Below are 21,344 nucleotides of genomic sequence, written 5' to 3' on the forward strand. Positions count from 1 at the left end.
CCAGAAGGAGGATCTGAACCATAGCCAGCTCTCTTGGGCTTCTGAACATGGGGTACAAATTAATGACAGGGATGGTCCTTTTGCCAGCCCAGAAAACAATTAAGCTTGGAGTTGCCCTGTCTACACACTTACTGCTGCTCTCCTTCCCTCAAGGGATGACGGGGAGGCTGCCTGTCCCCATTAAGGAGGACACTGTGATGATGTAGCACCCTTACATTACACATGTGCAAGGTGCCCCTTGGGGGCTCTCCAGTCACACTGAGCAATTTGAGATTGCGTGGCTGTGGAAGCAAACATCCCTCAGCAACTGCCTGTCCTTGGGGGTTTTGACTGCCTAAATATCCCAAAGGAGTTCCTACCCGCCAAACACCCTCCAGGGGTGTTTTAATTAAAGGGAGTAGAGTGGGAGAGGGAAAAGAAAAGCAGAGATTCCACCTGCAATTTATTACATATGCATTGTCTTCCCCCCAGGACTCCCAAGAATTTAAATGTTGCCCTGCCATCACTTCTGAAACCCCATTTACAACGCCTACGTTTAAGGTCCCAAACCTCAAGGCTGGCAAGGTCTGAACTAGAAAAACAGACCTTTGTGCCAATACAAAGGACAAAAAAAAAGATGTAGGTCTTGCCTAAAACTCTCTTTTTCCTGGTAGCATCCAGCTGCAGAGACAGTCATGAGGCATTCACAGGGAACAAACACAATGCTCCAATTTTGACCCATCTTTTGGGAAAAAGAATGAATTTTCAGGCAGTGGAGGTGGTAGAAAAAGGTGCAGAGCTGGTTGGAACTGAGCAAAATTCTCCCACCAGCACCCACCTACCCTGAACCACAAAGCCAGGTCCCAGCCACCCTGTTTCATTCGCAAGCCCAGATCTGCATGTGGCTTGTTCGCATCTTCCTGGCAAGGGGGATTCAAAACAGGCAGCCACCTACATGTGCACAAAGCCGGATCTTTTCAGCATGAAACCACAGCTTGAGTGATGTGTCTGGGCAACAAGAGCAGAGGTAGCAGAAACTGTCAGCAGCTTAGAGGATTACACCAGTGAAAAAAAGACATTGGCATGGTGTTTTATAAGGTGTGGAGGAAAAGATGTTAAAAAACACAGTGTAAAAAAAATGCCTGCTGACTAATCACCTCTGAGCTGATGTGAACTTTAATTATGTCCATTCTTCAATCCATCAATAGTACTTATTGGGAGGAAGATTAAAGTAGTAAAGCATCTGCTCTCCTCTTCCCAGTCCCCTGTGACCCCTTGTCTTTACAGTGGCTCCCACATTGGACATGCAACTCATGTGGGTTCACCAAGACCAGCCAGAATCCTGCATGGGTCTCCACTCTACCTGGCAGGGTTGAGGGCAGGGGACAGATTTTCATACTACAGAGTAAAAGCAAATATTACAGACGCAGCAACACATAGTAAATCTCATCCGCTTGAGAGCACAAAGCTGTGTAAACTTCCTCTTAAGGTCAGCTTTGTGTGAAGTTATATTACAAAGCATAGAGAAAGTTTAGCTACTTGCAGCTAAAAGTGAACAGTTGAAATTTGACATGTGCATGTTTATATGGCATTTGCTGATTAACTTTGTAGGAACAGACCAGGGAGGAAGGAGGATGAACTAGCATCTCTGAATTCAGAGGCAAGTTTTACATTGGCTTTAGCAAGAGTGACATTTAACCACTCACACGGCATCAGGGTGAGCAACTCATGTGTTTGTAATCGGAGTTTTAGCCCCTCTACAGCTTTTCTCACTCTGCTGGATCTTCCAAGAGATAGGTGGAGAGATGTCCACCACCAGTGTGGCACTGCTGCTCCTTCCCTTGCTCTAGTTGCTCATTTCTGCATTAATGGAAGCATCAGGAAAGCAAAAATAGACACTTAAGAGAGAGATGTGCAGGGATTCTCTTCCTCCTGACTGTGCTCAGCTCCTCACCCTCACCCACAAAACCAGAGCGTCACAGGTAGCAAGTGGACGTGCATTCACACAGTTCCCAGGGCAGCCCTCCAGTCTCTATACGGTCAAGGTCTCTCTGCTGCTACTTACAGTAGACAGTGAGCAGCACACTGGCATTGCTCATCCCCACCACGTTCTCAGCAATGCAGGTAAGCAGAAACCCGTTGTCCTCACTGGTGACATTCACCAAGGTCAAATTGATGGCATGAACATTGGTCCAGTTGAGGTTGGTCTAAAAATCCCAGAGAGAAATACAGACAGAAATCAGTGTCTGAATCAGAAGCTGAGAATCCCAGTTTCCACATAAGATGCAAAAAGGTCTCAAAAATAAAAGGACAACTAGGATCTGGGTGAGGGGAGATTTGATTAAGTACACTGTGTCCTACTGGGAGGGGGAGACCCACGGTGTTGTAGCACTAATAAACATGGTTTATCTGTACAAAAGCTTGCTTAGTTGCTTATTTCAGCTACAGTTATTGCAGACACCTCTGTAAACAGGTATTTTCATTAGAGGAAACAAGAGTTAATTCAATTAGGGAGCACTGACATATGAAGCTATCTCATCTTTCCAGTCATACAGAGGGAAGGTCCTGTCGCCTTCAAGCAGTTGCCAGGTCCTCATGTGGATTCAGTATGCCCTTTCACATTTCTCACAGCAGTCTCCAGCATCTACCTGACCTTCTGCCCTTCATGCACAGACCTGAGGAACCCGAGGCAACTGCCTTGCCCACGCCATATGGGGCACAGGCAGCACTGAGGTCCCACAGCCCTTACCTGGTGCGTGTTGATGGAGTGGAGATCAGCCACCGTCCAGTCGACGTCAGGCAGCGGTGAGCCCGAGCCATTGCAGGTGATGACAGCGTTCTCCCCTTCCCGCACCGTCAGGTTCACATGGCTCACGCTGATCTCGGGGAGGTCTAGGAGAGCCAGACACCGAGGTGCTCAGGTATGGAGCAGCATTTGCTACAACCAGCTACAGGGGGCACACATGCAGACCCAGATCCTGCCAAGCTGTATCCCAAAAATCAGCCTCCAGCGCCCTGGGATAAGTAGCAGGAGGCAACAGCCTTGCCCTACTGAGAGAGGGATGAGGCATGGAGACAAGGGAAAGTATATACACTGGAGATGTGCCAACTGAACAAACCCTCCCATCATACTTGAATTGGTGTTCAGTGCTTCCCTTCCCAAAAAACCCCTTCTCCACCTCTTCTTCTCGCACAGAAGCGGCTCTCAAGGCCAGTCACCTGGGACAGGAAAGCTGCAGGTGTTGGGAGAGGATCCAAAGAGTTCCACCTCCAGGGACAAGGCAGAAAGTGCCCAGCACTTCAGGCGAGAAGAGTGTCCCTCTAATTTATAACAATCAAAAAATTATGACCAAGGCTGTGTCCTCACATCAACTGCAGCTCTCCTAATAAAACGTGTCCTTGTTCTTCCTTAGTGGTGGCAGAGAGATCCACTGATTTATGGTGGCCCTGATTTACACCACTTACTTACTTGCCACAGGCGCCAAATATCCTTGCAACATAAAACAAGATTGTGCCGGTTGCAAGAAAAAGGGCAAACAGACTTCTTTCATGAGGAGGACTTTCTGGGCTCATCGTAAAGGCAAATTGGGTGGGCAGGGGGGAACAGACCATTGTAGGGCATCAGCATCCATCACACTGACCCAAACTCATGAATGGGGATACACATCCTTTCAATGCCATCATAGGGTGGCATCAGGAGGGAAGCAACATTGCATGGATCTGGGGGATGCCAGAAAAGAAAGCAGCAGTCAATGTCTGGAAAAGTTGCATAGGTGGCAGGAATCAGCAGAGAGGAAGGTGGGAGAGACACAGATGGTCTCAGCAGGTTGAGCTGGTGTCAAATGTGGCCATACCAACTCATGCCAGCCCTCAACACCAAAGGAAAAAGACAAATGAGGTGTTGTTACAACACCCCATGAGTCATCTTAATGCTTGAACAGATTCTCCTCTGGAGGAAAGCAGATCAGTGAGGTTCCCTTCCAGGAGACTGCAAGGTCAGAATTGGTGCTCACACTGCACACCAACACGTTTGTGTTCCAAATCAGCACCCTGCTGTCCCATCAAATCTAATACCACAACTGATTAAGTCACTTCCTCCTGCCATCCCTGATCCCTAAGGATTGTTTTTTTCCCCTTTAATCCTTGGAGATTATTTTTCCCATTGGGGGAGGAAATTACAACGGTCTCTCAAATCTTTTTAGCTCATCCACATGCAGGTACACTTTGGCCAGTTTTCAGAGCTTAATAAAGGGACACAGTGAACTTGGAAAAAAAGAAAAGAAGAAAAATAATGCAAATCCAAATGTGCATGCTCTATGTCCAGTATCACTACAAGAGATAAAGCCAAATTCCTAGAACAGAGGACAACCATCAGAAAAATAAAACCTCTAGTTTTTGGGGGGCTTTGTGAGTTTGAGAGCTGCTTGTGTATAGACAGTTTAATTGTGCTGTTGAAAGCACATCTTCCCCTTCCTCTGCAAGGGATGCTTTCCAGTAATGGCAATAACAGAGCAAAAAACTGACACCAAGTAGGCAGCTGATGTGTGAACAAGGTGAAGGAAAAAGGAATAACTATTGAATATGCCTCATGTTGCTCCTGGGGCCATTGGACTCTTTTAAACATCAGCAGGAAACAGAGAGATATAAAGTCACTCCTGCCTCTTCCCTACAGATATGGGCTTTCAATTGAAAAACAAAAGAAAATGAATAGAGACATGTATTTCCTAAGAGTAATTACAAAAGACACAGTGCCAGCATCTTTTAACAATATGCTGTTTCTAGGATCTGATAGAGAAAGAGCAAGATGAAACATATCCCTTTTCAAGACACCACGTAGACTCATCACAGACACTTCGTCAAGCAGCAGCATTACAGCGAAGGAAATGCCTCAAACCACTCGATACCTTTGCACATACAGAAACAGCAGCCCCACATTTACCTACATACTCTATTTTTAATCCACAAACTACCCCCAATCAGCTTCAATCATCTTATTCTTGACTCATGTGGTGGGATTCTACAGCACCAGGCTCCCCAAGAAAATGGTTGAACCAGAGGTGCCGGATAATGCAGGGGTCCCTCCTGGCATCCCAATGGCCTCAGGAGTTCTTACCACACTGGGTGATGTTCATGTCCTGCAAAGGGATGATAGCAGCATCCAAGTTCATGCAGGAGAGGTCCTGGTACTGCAGGTTTGCTTCACCCTTCTCCTGCCAGAGCTGGATCCAGCGGATGTCACAGCTGCAGTTAAAGAGGTTCCTCTCTAGTCTCCTACGGGCAGAGAGAGCATGAGAAAGGATGGTGGGGTGGGGAAGGACAAGCAGGGCCATTGCCTGGCCCCAGGATCCCTGAGCAGGACAGCCACCACGCAAGGGGGTCTTTTGAGCTAGTGGAGAATCTCCTCCACGTTATTTTCCTAGGGTCTTCTGGCACACGCTGTTCCTACAACTCCAGAGAGACAGAGCTTACGCACCCACGCAGTCTCCTTCACGCACATACACACGAGGTTTTACATCTCCCAGGGCAGCACGTGGATACAGTCAGCATCTTTCACAACAGGATCTGCACCATCTGCAGCCTGGGCCCATCCAGACACCCAAAACATTCCTCCTTCAGCCAAGAAGCAGCAGCACCCCACTGCCCCAAAATATTGGTTCACATCTTCAAAACCCCTTCAGTGGGGGTCCAAGACCCAAAGCCAACCTCCAGCTCCACAAGTGCTCAGTGAAGCTGGCAGCTCTTCTCCCAAGTACCCTGTTTGAACACAGGCTCCTGGTGACCCAGGACATGAGCTAATGGGCAGGGTATCACACATTTTAATCAAATCAAACAACACTGCACAGAGACCCTGCTGACCTGGCCAGGAGAAATGGAAAAGTACTGCCTTTAATGTACTTCATTTAAAACACAGTTACACGCTGTTTATATACCAGGAATGTTTATTATAATTGATTTTCCAACCTATTAACCATTTCATTTACATTTTTAAAGCCCTGCAGCTCTCTGTGGAGATGTGAGGAGGGCAGGTCCCAGAAGGGAGGAGAGCCCAGTGCTCAGCCAGGACAGACTGAGTTACCAACATAGGTTGCAGGACATACAGCCTAAAAAAAAAGAACAATAAAAGCTCCCCACATAACCATGAAACAAAAGAAAGCAAGAAGAAGCAGAGGAGTCAACGCTGCAAAAGGTGAGCTCAGTCACCCCAAAGCAGAAGAGCATCTCCAAAGCTCAAACCATTGCTTCACACAACATCTAGATTCCCCTGTCATACAGGGGTAAGCTGCTTTTCAGGTCTATTCCATGTGTTACTGCAAAATTCATGCTTGCTTTTACAAAATTAATTCCACCAACTAACAGGATTTGAAAACAACCTTCCAAATACGTGCAGCTACTGTTTCATCCATGCAGTACTGCAAAAGGAGGGGAAAGGATCTTCTGGTCTCACCCAGGGTTGTTAAACCTGAACCCCAATGATGCCACTTTGAATCTCCTCATAGAACAAGATGGCATCTGACCTTTTTGGGTTGGTTTGGTTTTTTTTAGAACAAACGCCAAGTTCAACTTCACTCTATAGCTTTTCATTAGTTCATTCCTTTCCCATCAAAAGCACCTAAACCTTTGCATGACAGGCACAGGGCTCAGACAAGCAACCCAAAGGCCAAAGCACTAAATTTAACAGATCAGAGCAGATTAGTGCAGTGATTTTGTGGGACTCGAATGATTAGACATTCCCTGCATGCTCTAAGTACTGCCAGCACCCCACACAGGCTTTGCATCCTCTCCATCACAGTCATGAAGCCACGTGCTCCACGGGATTCTCCCAAGGTCATGCCCACCAGCAGGACACAGGATGGCAGGTGGGTAAGAGCTGTGGGCTCAGCAGGTCACGTAACCTGAGATGTACCCTGGGACCCTTCAGGGAGCCAGGGGAGCTCAGAGGCAACAGGGGAGAAATTCTGCTCCATTGCAAATATCCTTGTGAAATGAGGCTGCTGGGGAGAGCCGCTGTCCCAGCACTTAAGGGCAGCTCCGTAAGCAATAGACAGCAGCTTTCCCAGCCATTGCTAATTCATGAAGTCCCATGAATAATACAAGAGCAGCGAGCTTCAGGGCAGAATTACCCACGACCTGCCCCAACATCAGCGATGTAACTCGCTCTAATCGAGACCCCCAGAGGGGCTTTTACACAAATTAACTCCCATCACCAGCAGCTGGTGGGTGGAAGGGGCACAGATGTGCGCACCCCTTTTCCCTAACACACATCACAAAAGCATCCTTGACACATGGGAGATGCCCTCTCTTGTCGCCTGGTGCCTGCCTTGCCAGCCAGCTTTCCAGAGGTGTACGGGGATTTCCATGCTCACACTGTCCTGCACCTGCCCAAAAACCTGAACCTCCAGCTCTCTCCTCAGACCCTATCAGTGCCCCAGGCTTGCAGGGATCATTAGGAGCTGCAGCTCCTTCTAACCCTTCCTACCATGACTTCTGCAATATGCCCCCTCCACCTACAGCCTTCTGCTTGCTGAAATGAACACACCTGCCCTTTTCTGCAAGGAGAAGCACCTCAGGGAATAGAAGACATGCTTTGGCCAAAACTCTCCATCAGGCCAGAAAGCATCACCATGTGCTGTGGAGATGTCTCCGATCACAGTGGGAACGACAAAAAATGGTGTTGAAAGGCACAACGGGGCAGGTAAGAGGCCTTCATGGCTGTTCTGCTTAATGGGTGCAGCAGTGAGAAGACAAGGGGCTCCTTCTCATGAGACATATCCAGCACGGGTTACTCCCAGAGAGGACGAGTAAACCCAAAGGGCATTTTTTGCATGCAGCCTTAGCCTGGAACCGTTGCCAAATCATTGCTTGGTGATAGGTATTCAAGAGCTGTGCACTCCCACACCTTCTGAAGACCTCGTTAAAACTGAAAGTGCCTGTGAGAAATAGCAAGTGTCACAGCCACAAGCAAGCTGGGGTCTCGGCACACGCTGAGTTGCTGCTTTCTGCACCAAGGAGTTGACACAGAAAGGGACTGAAACTGCATACAAGCCAGAGCCACCCACAAGCCTTGGGAAGCACAGGCTTGCAGCAAAAGTTGTACTCATCACCTCCCAAAACTGCCTGGACAACCTATACCAGGGTGAGCCGGGGCAGGAGAGGGATACCATCAGCATGCCAGTATATACTGGGACAGGCAGGACACAAGGTTTTATTCAGGTTAGGCAGTTAGAGACACATCTCCCCGCTCATCAGCTAAAACAAAGTCGTCTCCAGCTAAAGCCTCCCAGAGAGCAGCAGAGATCCTTGCCACACTTCTGTCTGTTTTGCTTCACATAAAACCACTGCTGAGGTTTCATACACTTGCAATTAAAACACTCTTCAACCTCAGGACTGAGACCACTTCCCTAAGCTTGAGAACTAAAAAGCACCCAGCAGAGAGAGAACAAAACCTATTTTTGTTTTTCATTTCTATTTATTTCCCAGAACCAAGGCTTCTCTTGGCGGTCCAGCCAGAAATGATGTTTCCTAACCCCTGCCAAAAAGGGATGGGATAGAAAAGAAAAAACTCAGGGATCGATGCATGGCATGTGACACTGGATTAGCTAAGGCAGAAAGCAGGCAAGTACCCACTGTCTGGCTACAACTCTATCAGTGTGACTGTTGGCAGCAATACATTTTTAAGCTAGAGACACAGGCAATAATAAGTTGGACTTATAATATTAACAGAGATGCTGCTGTGCCCCATCCCAACCAAAACCTCTCGCTGTAGCATTGCAGAAATCTACTGCAGGGCAAGTTGGCAAGAACTGCTGGTATTAGAAATGCTGATGGGCCAGGCAGAGCAGCAAGATGTTCAGGACTACAGGGTTTTGTACAACCGAAGATGTAATTGGATCCAGAGTCTTAGGTCTTTCTGGGAAGGAATTGCTTGAAATGTCAGCCCTAAGCTCTCCGAGGACATGACAAAGGAAGCCAAGGACATGACAGAGGAAACCAGCTGTGACTTCTGGATAAGAAAGGCTCTAAGTCCAAGGTTTATGAGCTGTTGCATGTGTCAGATGCTTTCCTGTACACAGTCAGCTTCAGACTTAGGAGAGCTGTGCACACATTAGCTCAAGCCCTGCCGGTCAAGGTCAGCCTGTGCTGTGGGAATTCGGGCTGGAGTTACTGGAAACCATTCCAAGCCTTGCTTCTGGCCAGGAAGAGAAAGAGATAATATTCTTTGGAAGTGTGCCTCATTTTTGCCATCCTTTCTTCAGTGAGTCAGCAGGGTAAAAGCTCAGTTCTGTTCAACAAGAAAATGAACTCTGCTTTAAAGCAATACCATCATCCCAAGCTTGAGATGCCTTGAACACAGCCAGGCAGCTGTTTGAAGTCCCAAGTTCCCATCCACCTGCCTGCTCGCATAGTGTGACATGATCTTCACATTAGCCTTCTGCTCTTTCCTCCTCCGTGTTCACCGTGAACAGTTTTGTCAGGTCTCATGTTCCCTGGCAGTCTCCATGTCATATCAGCTGCAGTTCCTCTCCTCCCAACACTCTCCCAGAGACGATTCTCCCATCACTTCCCTTCCCACATGCTCCAAGCTACGTCACAATTTTGCCTTCAATGATTATTGTAGAATCATAGAATCGCTTTGGTTGGAAAAGACCTTTAAGATCACTGAGTCCAACCATTAACCTAGCATGGTCAAGTCCACCTCTAAACCATGTTCCTAAGAACCTCATCTACATCCTCCCTCCAGATCCACGATTGCCTGGTAGTGCTGGGGCACTGGTATTCAATAAAGTCCCTCTGGTGAATCACCACAGACCCGCAACTGCTTGTCCCACCAACCTTCCCCATAGACCTAACCCTCCCGAGAAGAGCAGACTCTTGTCAGCATCTCCCTGTCCCTGGGGACTTCTTGCCTTCCTCAAGTTTCCTGCCTCTGCATCAGTCTGCTCACCATCTTCTGCCTTTCCAGGGAGTTTTGGCTCAACTTCAAGTCTTTGGCTGATTTCAGGCTGCAGCTCCCTTTCTAGCTTTCACCAGTGCTTCACACTCACTTTACGTGGGCCATGTATTCTGTCTCCCTCCCAGATTCTGGAAGCCTCCTTGGAGCTCAGCATGCCAAAATCTGTCTTTTACTCACCCATCCTCTGCATTTCTAAAAGAAAAAACACAGTATTTCCCACTTTTGCACATCCATTACTCACTTCTCCCCATCTTGAGGATTTGCTTTTCCTCATCAACAGGTCTCATCCTTCTAGCACTCCAGACCATGACCACCCCACAGTAGATATCATATGCCTTTAACTTAATTCCCAACATCTTTAGGTGAATAATTATTCAGAGCCCATAGCTCAGAGTGCACCTCAGTGTTGTGTTCTTTCAAACAAATCCAAATATCAGCAGGACAGTATCACAGTCTCAGGCACATGCCCCTGCCCCATTAACACTGACATGCCAGTGGGTATCAGCTAAAATATCCCTCTTCTGCCACATTTTGGGGAACAGCATCATAATATTGTTCTGGTACTGACTATCCTACCTGTGCTCATGTGGATGGAGGGTCCTTAGTGACAATGGAAAACTTGTCAGGAAGCACCAGTGACAAAGTAATTCTGAATTTAAAAAAAATAAACTTGACCAGGCTCTTACTTCAGCCCAGCCAGTGGCAAACCAGTCCCTGGAGGCATGGACATTTGTAGGTCCAGGTTGATCGCTGGAGCTGGTTCCAAGGGGTGGTTTGCCAAGACCTTTCCATAACACAACGTCAGGAGAGGCCCAGCTGAAGCTCCAGCCCCATGCAGTGCCAAGCCTTCCCCTGGGACATCATGGATACCACATCACTGCTGTGTTCCCACCACATCACCTCTCCCTACCAGCCAGCCCCACCACCTCCCACATTTCCATCTGCAGTACTTCTTCCACCAACCAGGGCTTGTTATCTCGCAGGAAACTGCTCTGAGCACAGTTCCAACAGAAGCCAAGTAATTCAGATCCTTCCCATTTGCTAGACTGCAGAGCACTGACCAAAGCCACCCCAAGCACACCAGCTTCCCTGTCAGGGTCACCGTATCAGGACACCACAGATATATTCTTCATCAGGTAGGGATAAGTACGATTTGCTGCCCAAATAACAGCATCTCACTTCCCTTTGTGGTCGCTATTGGTCTTTTGAGCCTGACTTGGGCTGGTAGACAAGCCTGAAGAAACAAAATATGACCAAATGAAGCAAAGCCACATAAAAATGAGCCCTGTTGGAAGTATCCTCATTAATCTGCAGGCTCACCATTACCCCAGGCCCTGCCAGTGCCTCCAGCTCAGGACTGCAGCCCCATTTGCTCCTCCACTCTTGGGTCTCTCTTGGGTAACAACCATCAATCTGAGTTTTGCCAGACAGTGCAATGACAATAAGTAAAGGTCTAAGAATACAAATGACTCATGCTATTAAACTTGAAAACTGAGCCAGGCTTGAAAAATATTTAGAGCTGTAATCAGTGAGGAGACAAATTCCAAATTCAGCATTTTAACTCTGCAAGCCAGATTCTCCATCAGAGGGGCGTTTCTGGATTTTCTAATATCACTATTAGTATTTTTCATTTAACAATTTGACAGAAATAAAATACACTGCAGTAACACCAGTGATAACACACTTACTCCCACTTGAAAGACTGTCTTTATTCTTTCATAAGTCACTTCTAGCTTACAGCTCTATTGATCATCAGTGAGGATGAATGGAGCTTCCCAGGATCCTCTGGGATAAATCCTACATATATATATTTTTTTATACCCACCAAACAACTATTTCTAAAAATTCAACAAAACAGGTCATCAGGGCAACGCTCCATTGATTTCGTGTCCACTTATTTTTCAAGCCCAGCTCTGAATGCTCTATCAATAATTCAGCAGGCTGAAGGCCACTGGTGCCCCAGGAGAGACACTGTCTCATCGCCCACAACAGGGCTGGGAGGTGCCTCGATTGCTAGAGAGGAAGGGAGTCATCCGCCTAATAAGCAGAGGTGTCTTATAATTCATGCCCATCAACTGAAGAAAAACAGTTAGCCCTACCCTGCACCAGATGAGGATCAAGTATTTGAGAAGATTCACTCAATATCTGGCCTAGTAAGTATTTCTAATGTGTTCCCAGAGTTAGTCACTGTTTATTAGCCCAAGCATGACTTGTTCATCATCCTCGATGTTAATTAGCCAGCTGCTGCGAAGTTAAAAGAGAAGGAGTTCTGCTCGGTGCTCCCATACCCAGGAAACCCTCCCAAGGACGAGTGCTGACCACTGGAGTTTTAGGTAATTATTCACAGGTTTCAAAACAGCTCTATTTTGAAATTGTTCCTCCTCTCAGCCTCCCCTCTTCTCCCAGGAGATACCTCCAGGGTGGGACTTACAGTTCAAAGAGTCGCAGGGTCTGGAAGAGTTGCCATGAGAGAGTGGTGAGCCGGTTCCCAGAGAGGTCTCTGAAAATTAACAAGAAAAAGAAGAAGTCACAGTAAATAATTCCTCCTGCACGTGGCCCTACTGCCTCTGCAGAGCTCATCATCCTCCTCCACGGAGAGGCTGCCAAGCAGTTTAGGACCCACGTTTAGATTTTATAATGAGATATTTTAATGAGAATGAACCCAAATGGAAGTTTCTCATTATGTTTTCTTTTTTTCCAAGGGGGAAAATGGTTTCTATCCTGCTGTAACGATAAGAAAAAAAAAATTCAAACAGAGCAAGATGTGTCTGATTCTCACCCATGAATCTGGAGCTTGACCGACCATAAACAGAAAGAACAAGTCTTATTAAATAACTTGAAAAAAACAAAAAAGAAGTACAAACCTTATGTTAAAAATAGCAACAACCAAGTTTAAATTACAGCATGAAGATTACCCAAGGTGTTATCGCACGATCTGCAGTAGCTGTGCGCTCCAAGTGTCCCGGTATGGCTGTATTGTCTGCACCCACGGGTATCGCTGCTACAGCGGCCAACAGCTCCCCATCCCTCTCTCCATCTGCCCAAACTTGCAAAAACACTAATCGCGTCTACCTGGGAGAGCTTTTCAACACAGCAGACGTTGCTTCTTCAGCAGAAAGCCAAAGAGGATAAGAGAGTGTAAAACTAACCGAAGTACTAAAAACAAGAGGAAGAAATGTGTTTGGGGCAGCACAAGCAGAAAGAGAAAAGTCACGGGTTTTTTAACAGAGTGAGAAAATGGTAATCAAACGCTTTCTGTAGGAGGCAACATTCCTGGGGACATCCGGCCAGCCTGAGAGCCACCAACCAAAGGAGCAGCCCATGGGGTGATCAGAGGGACAGGTGGTCACAAGCTCTGGCAGAAAACCAAATCTTCCCATTCCTGTGCTGGTCTTCAGGAAACACAGGAGGTGCGATGAAGAGCCAGAGGTGTGAACCATCTGGAGATTCATTGAAGTATTGGCTGGCCAGAGAGGAGGTATGGGACAAGGGGGCCCAGAGATGACAGCGAGGGCTCAACCCACAACCCCTGTTTGATTTGCAGAACCATTCTAAAAATCAAGAGAGCAAATCCTGGAATGGCTCCTGATGGATGAGGATTTGGGATGAGAAATGCATTTGTCACCTTACCCCGGGCTGTAGTAAGGGCAATGCAGTGAGGCAAATGCAGAGAGGGCACAGCCCAAGCACCAACAATGGGAAAAAAGTCACCTCTGTTGCTGTCCTACTTGTTATCAAGTGACACTGTGAATCCCCAAACCACGCAAAGAGGAGTGGGGAAGCTGCAGCTCACACAGCAAACTACCATCCCAAAAGCTCTCCGCGAGCCTGGCAGAAGAATAAGCCTGAACACCGCGATGGCACAGTGCTGCATCATTAAATTCTGGCGCTGCTTCGGATCAGACTATCCCGCTGTGGAAACCACGGCAAACCACAGGTACCTCATTTCACATGACTAAGATCCCACCATTCCTACGGCTGTAGACAAACTGCTTCCAGCCTCCAATAAAGTTTATAAAAGCAGCAAAAATAGCAGGTGAAGCTAAGCAGAGGGGGGAAAAAATAAATATTGCAAAACTCCCTCTTTTATCCACCCTGGAGCACTGAGCACCTGGAAACTTTGCAAAGACAGATGAAAAGTAGGAGGGGAAGGAGCAGCTCGCTGCTACTGAAAAGTGAGGCAGAAAACTCCCTCCCCCAACGCAGGGAGAAGAAGGAAGCGTAAAGAAGGATGCATGAGAGACAGCAAGATGTGGGAGAGAGGCAGAGATGCAGAGGAGGGAGTGAATCTTGCTGGAATGTCCTTTCTCAAAGGTCATGTTTTGCTACATTAGGCAGAAATGTCAAGAGAAAATTGGATTCTGAAAGAGAAGAGAAAAAAACAACAGGCTTTCCACGCAAATAAGGGAATCAAAAATAGCATGATCGTGTTATTACAATTTAGGACACAGAGAGATGGAGAAAGGAAACATCCTCACTAATGCAAGGAGCTTTGCCAGGCAGATGTGCTCTGCTTCTCACCTCCTACAACCCCTGGAAACCAACTCCTGCCACTTCCTCCCTCCCCCCGACAACAAACCACAACAAGTATTGGGTAAGGAGAAGATGGGTCAGATAAGTCTTCACTTATACACATCTGGAAGGAGATTCCGTTCTCTAAGGGCAAAGCTAGTGTCTGATCCAACCTGACCATCAACTCCTGCAGGGCTGGTCAAAGGGACACACACCAACGGCTCTGTACAGATCAGCCAGGACATACACGGGGAGGAACGTGTTTGTCATTGGAAACAAGACACCTTGGACACCTTAAAATGTCAGAAAGGTCCTTGCAATAGACCCTTGCAAAGGTCCCTGATCTCAGCATAGAGACAGACAGAGGCTGCCTACAAACACATATTAAAACCACACCGTTTCAGTCACAAAAACTCCAAAGGTCAGAGATGCCAGGGTTGGGCTTCCACGTGCAAAGGGTACATCTGCTGACTTCTGCAAGAGATAAGCAGCTCCTACAGAGAAACTTCACTGCACAACACTGATTTCTCCCCAGAATAGATCCATACTGCACACTGGATGGGCCAGGTTTCCCAGGAAAGATAGCATGTGATTGTGTAATTAGAGACAGTATCGCAGTACATGCACATGAGGAGATTAAACTCTGGCTCCACAGGTGAAAGTCTGAGCTCCAGAGCTTTGTAATGCCCATTTGGTGCCCACAAGATCCCCCTGTGCTCAAACCTTGGCTGCATGCACTGATTTTCCCATTATTTTGTAAAGCATAAATGTGGAGGACTGGGGGGAAATCAAGGCCTTCCCAGCCAGGACTAGTCCTCTCCTAGCTCCAGCTGCCTGTTCGGCCTTTCCATCACTGTTTCTGAGGCTGAAAGTCTGTTGCACCTCCAAATCCCCATCATTTTCAGTGATAAGAACCTCCATCCTCCTGCACCCAGGCAGCACCAAGTCTCTTCTCCCCAGTCCATTTCCTATCTCCTCCAGCCAGCTGCATCACAGCATCCATTTCTCTCCAGCCATTCCCAAATACTTCTCAGCCCCAATTTCTTACAGTCTTCCTCACTTTTATATCTTCCCAACCCAACTCCAGTGCCCAAGAAGAGCTGCCACTCCCCATCTCCCCTATCCACTCCCAAACATCCTTTGCTAAACTCCCCTCCCTCTAGCTGGACTAAGAGCCATTCTGACAATGTAAGAAGTCCCAGAGCAAAATTAAGCAAAATCTGCCAACAGATTGCAGGCGCTCTGTAACAGAAGGATCACCAGTATTTTCTAGCTTGAGCAAAAGAGCCCATTTCCTCCCTTTCTACCACCTCAAACATTTGAGAAGGGTTTTTTTAATTATTTCTTTTGTTTTTTGTTTAGTTTCAAATAAATAAATTAATTCAGCAAGGAGCAGACACCCAATGCAGAAAACTTCAGCCTGAGCAATTAAAATTTGGCAGAGTTATAGGAAAGTGGAAGCAGTCCTGTAGCAGAGCACGCCAGACAACCTTCATAACAGCCTGTACATCTGTTCCACCTGTAATAAAATACAGCACATCACGCATCCAGGAAAAACAAGAGAAGGGAAGCAAAACGTGCATTTCACAGCAGCAAACAGGAGGTTGTCTCTGTCAGGACAGACCTGCCACCAACCCTCATATAACATATTCGAACTCCTTCTTCGCCACGGAACATTTTCTCTATCACTCACAAGATGCTATTTTACAAAGACAATGCTCAGAAATAGCTGTTAGGGTCTTTTTTTGCCTCCAGAGCAGGTTTCTAAGGAGTTGGGTAGGAACAGGGGGTTGGATGGAGCTCACCTGGACCAGGTCTGGGGCAGCAGACACCCAACCCACTCATGACTGAGACTCAACACCACTCTGTTCTCCTCCTACTTTGCAGGTGTCTTGTCACACCATATCTCCACCAGCAACTCCACACACACCTCAAAAGCAAAGTCCCAGTTCTTGCTCTCTTCCTCCATCCATCCTCCTCCTGCTTTTCAGGAAAGGACACACTGTGTTCTGCAGGCTCTCCCACAGACACTACAGAGACTCTGCTGGGGACCATCAGAGACGTGACCGTTGCTATGGATGGATAGCAGGTTGGATCATGTAGGTACATCTGTTGGACAAGCTCTTGCGTTTAAAAAGGGATGAGTGGGCACAGGACAAAAATAGGAGTCTGGATCCATGCAGCCCAGAACAGGTGGATGTCAGTGCAAGAGACACATGTTTTCTTTTTCCTCAATTACCCAGCAGCAAAAAGTGTTTCCACTATTAAAGCCATTTTTATTCTGCTAAATTAAGCCAGTTGCTTCATTAATGACACCAAGAAGCAGGAGCCCCTGTAATTAAACTGTAAGCTATATCATGCAGTTCAGTCCAAGACAATGGTGGAAACACTGCTGCTGGGGAGGGACCCTCCATGTCTGTCTCTCCTCCACACATCTCCCTCCTCCACTCGCCCTTGTTTCCAACCTGACACATTTACTTCTGCATGGGAGAAGTATTTCACACATTTTAATAACACAGTGCCACTCCGAAAATCCTGATCGGAAAGGGATTAACTGTGCAGAGCAGCTGGGGCTGAGGGAGCACGGGACTGGCAGAAATGAGAAGCGAGATGCACATCTCAGCCGTGGTCCCCAGTGCTTGATCTGCTGGTAGTACCATGTGGGACTCCCTTGATATCCCCGTGCTCTGGGCACAACGGGTGCTCCCCATCATCTCACAGCAACCTTGGCTGGGTGCTGGTGGCCACAGGGGAGGAAATGTCAGCAGCTTCACATGCTGCCAGAGGAGTAGGGGTAGTTCCATCCAAGTTTCATCTCTGCAGCACGTAAGCTGTTAAAGCTTCGGGTTTGAACCAGAGAAATGCTGTAAAGTCATTCTGGGGCTTGCTTGTTCCTGACAGATAACTCAAATGACCTTTAAAAGTGACGTTACACTCCCCATTGCCTGCCCTGCCCTTCCTCCTCTCTCCTTTTCCTGTTTAGTAAGCAACTTTGCTCATTAAGGGAAAAAAATGTACTGTCCTCCCTTAATGAATGTGCTAAAATTACCCCAGCAAGTCCCAGAAGCTGTGGCAGCACAGGCTTCCCCACAAATCAGGCTCTGAAATATTGGACTCAACCGAAGTCTCCAATAGCTCAGCACAAAGTTCCAGCAGGATGCGCTGCAAAAGCACCAGGCAATGCCAAGAGCCTGCAAACCTTGCACGTCCAGAATTAGAGTTAGCAGAATAGGATATGGTGTTAAACTGGTCATTCTGAGGTTTCATAGCTTCCAGAAGTTCTTCCCTTTGTGCTCCCCGTCTGTGCTCAGCACCAGGACACAGGTATTGGTGCAACAGAAGAGTAAGAAAGCCTACAGAGGTCCTCCAGCTATGGTCCGGTATTACCTACAGTTCAGTTCTGCTTCTCAAGCAACTCTTCAACATTCAGGTCTTTACTGACTCCAAACACAGTAGAATAAAGAAAGTCTGAGGTTCAGCGTTCCTCTGGGAGTTTGAACAGAGTAACTCTTTTCTCATGTCCACAGGTACCATCACACAGCATGTCCCATCACATTATCATCTCATTTTCCCCAAAATTACTACTTGTTCTAGGGCTATAGATAGAATTTGCAACAATTTCCCAAACTCTAAGCATCATGCACTAGATGAGAAGCAACCATAATTGGTGGCACAAGTGAGGAGACCCTGCCACGTCAATGCCCACCCACGAGCCCTGGAGATGTGATGCTGGAAAAGGAACAACCACCCCCCTGTATTTCCCATTTGCACAGTCTTGATTTGTAAAGTCCCAGCTGTCACTGAAAGTGGGCTGGAGGAGGTGGAAGGGGCTGCTCTCCTGCATTGTTCTTTGAACAACAGCATTACAAAACAGAAGTTGCAGAGCAAGTGGGAAGGCACGAGGCACCACGCCTCCATCACAGGGCTCCCACCACCAGCGCCAGTGGAACATCTGCCCCACGCCTCCCCTCCCACTGCCTTTGCCAACACAGCAAGCCATCTCCTGCTGCTGCCTCCATCCCAGCCCATCCCAAAACAGTTTAAAGGCCATCTCCAACCCCATGATGCTTCCACACCCTTTAAGTCATCTCTTCTGAGGCATCTCCCCGCTGCATGAAGCTTTGTTCGGAGACAAATCACCCCTCAGAGCTTATTGTTGCTCACAAGTTTGGTTCAGCACATGATACAGATAGGAAACTATCACCAGATGTGGGTAATATTGTCCCTTATGCTTCGAGGTGGATCAGATGCAGGGATCTGGTCCTCTGGACTACACTCGTCTCTGCCTTGTTGTGTGCAGTTTCCACTGCTCTTCTCCAAAAACATCTGAGTTCTCAGAGAACTCGAGGAAAGGTTAAAAGCTGGGTCAGCCTTGCAGTTGCTTTGTCTTTGCCTGCCAGCTTCCCTGTAGGGCAGAGTCCAGCAGCATCCACAGAACATGCCAGTCTTCTGCTCAAAGAAGAGAAAAATCAACCTGCAACAGGCAAGATCCCTTCCCCACAGCTGCTCTCCTGCAGCTGAGACATCCTCAGGGCTGTTCTGCCCCTGCCCCATCTCTTCTCTCCCAAACTATAATAATTTTACATCCATTAGGTCTGGAATATAACTTGTACTTTGGGCTTTTCTCCTGCTTCAGTATGCAGAAATAGCATTGGAGAAGTGTTCCGCTTGATAATAAGGGTTGCCAGCTATCAGCTCCAGTGAGAGGTTGGGTTGATCCTGCCTGTTTTCTTCAAATTACATGTCTCTTCAAGCTAGAAATAGAGAACACCCGGGGAATGCCTCCCATTTACAGGTTTCCAGCAGACCCAGAGCAAACCTAACTGCTGTGTGAGAGAAGAGACCTCTGTCCCACAGTGAGAGACAGCACAAGGAGATGGCATGGGAAGGAAAGCTGTGCCCAAGGGTATTTCCCAGTAACTGGTGACACCAGACCCCAAATACATGTCCTCCGAGGCTCCTGCATGTCTCCCACCACCTCCCCCTTGAAAACACTAAAGTTCAGGCATTCAGGAGGTACCACCCCAACGGGGACATTACCCCTAAATGCACCAGTAAGCACTGGGAGACCTGGACAAGGTCCTCAAGAGCCTCAGCTTCAACACAGATCTGGTCCTCCCACTCCCTCCTGAACTAGGGCTGTGCCCTCAGCTGCTAAAGGGCTCTTATATCAAATTTATACTGAAAGAAAAAAAAAGTTCACCTACTTGGATGCCCAGAAATAAATGAACCCTGGATAATCTCAAACCCTGCTCTTGCAGGGTGTTAGTAAAGGGAAAAGTAACACTTGGGCCTAAGAGATGCCAGAATGAGCTCAGATGGTATCGAGGGCTCTGCAGAGCCTCTGAAAAAAGAAAGGGGCACAAATATGAAAAAATATACACACACACACACACACACATATATCTATATCTCCCAGCAATAGCAAAACAACAGGGCATAAGGCAGGCTAAGCTCTCGGCAGACACTGCTAAATGGTTTCCAATTAATTAACTGATTACATGATAGAACAGAAGGGGATTCAAGTGAGTGCTGTTGACCTTTAAGAATAATTAATATCATCAGGATCGCAAAACTCGTCCAAGAAAAATAATTAGGAAGATTCTAATATTGCCTCCAAAGCCACATCAGAGGGGGAGAGGAAGGTTCTGGTTAATGCAGAGGCACAGTTCCCAAGTATTTGTGAGCAAACCCACTTCTCCCTTACACTTGCTTCCCCCTGTAGAGCTCCCACACACACATGCTTCTTCCCTATTCCTGTCAACCCTCCCTTCTCCTCTCCAGATCCATTTTCCCCATCATCTTTTCTACACCCCATCCCCTGCTGTTCCATTTCAACTTTCTTTCCTAATGACTCCTTGCTTCAATTCTTTCTTGCAACCCTATCTCTCTCCAAACTGGTGCCTGTCCCTCATACATCCACATTCCATTCCCTGCTCATCTTTGACCAGCCTCAAGTTCCATTCTCTGCATTCCTGGACATCAGGAAGGAGCCCTGGTCTTTCTATATGACATGGATCCACTTTTTATCTTCAGCCACCGCTGGCAGCTGCACAGGCTGACAGAAGGCAAGCGCTACATGTAATCCCAGAAAAGCCCTGCTTTTCCTCAGCAGTCAAATCCATCACAGAGGCTGCTCTGGGAAGCAGATGTAAGTGATGCACAGCAACAGGAGAAAGTGAAAGACAGGGAACTCATGACTCTCCTTTCCCCCATTACACCTCACCACGCACACAAATACTCCCACCTCACTATATTTTCCTTGCTTCTCCTTTGCCAGTTCGCTTGGCCCACAGGTCCTGCGTGGGAGCAGGGCTGGAAAGCCACCGAGCCAAGCAGGAACTGCAGTGGTGAGCTTCACGGGAAGGTCGCTTGAACACACTGGAAGGGAGGTTGCATGAGCAGCCAACATTTCTTGCAAAGGAAGCGTAAAATAAAACCCCACAGCCCTGGAATGAAACCCACCTTTGCAGCAAATAAATAAATGTCGTCTGCTGCTTATTATCGTTAGAACTTCTGCAGCTTGACACTTCACTAAATTATAGATAAAAGGAAAAAACGGTTCTTCCTGGGCTCAGAAAAGCAGGCTGCTGCCAAAGAGCTGTGTTTACACCAGCTAATGAAAAGCAAGCCTGCCATTAGCCTGCAGCACTCAACCCACCTCGGTGGGGAGCAGAGCTACCTGTACCCACAGCACAGAGAGCCTGGGAGCAGTGGCCGGACGCCACGAGGGACCAGAGCTGGGGGGCAGGCAGGGGCAGCTGCCTGGCATGGCGAGGTGCAAGCATGGGGAACGGGGGACCAAAGGGACCCCGCCGTCAGCCAGCAGAGATGGCAGCTGCCACCTCCCGCACTGCGTGGAGGCTCCTGGCCACAGCGGGAGGCGAGGCTGATGTGCTCC

The 21,344-nt window shown here is 47.6% G+C and overlaps 1 protein-coding gene across 5 annotated transcripts in view; it reads right to left on the reverse strand.

The window, feature by feature from the left end:
* The window catches only part of NTRK3 (neurotrophic receptor tyrosine kinase 3), a 217,584-nt gene that overhangs the window by 152,049 nt on the left and 44,191 nt on the right, over positions 1-21,344 (reverse strand). For all 5 annotated transcript variants that reach the window (XR_010652172.2, XM_071814027.1, XM_071814026.1 and 2 more), the window contains 4 exons: positions 12,363-12,431; positions 5,093-5,250; positions 2,729-2,871; positions 2,045-2,186 (listed from right to left, as the gene is read on the reverse strand). Coding sequence is in view for 4 of the 5 variants with exons in the window: in XM_071814027.1 (XP_071670128.1) it covers positions 2,045-2,186; positions 2,729-2,871; positions 5,093-5,250; positions 12,363-12,431 (512 nt within the window). In the remaining variant the exon portion in view is untranslated. The remainder of the gene's footprint in view (positions 1-2,044; positions 2,187-2,728; positions 2,872-5,092; positions 5,251-12,362; positions 12,432-21,344) is intronic.

This window comes from Patagioenas fasciata, chromosome 12, assembly GCF_037038585.1.
Source record: "Patagioenas fasciata isolate bPatFas1 chromosome 12, bPatFas1.hap1, whole genome shotgun sequence".
Classification (NCBI taxonomy): Eukaryota; Metazoa; Chordata; class Aves; order Columbiformes; family Columbidae; genus Patagioenas; species Patagioenas fasciata.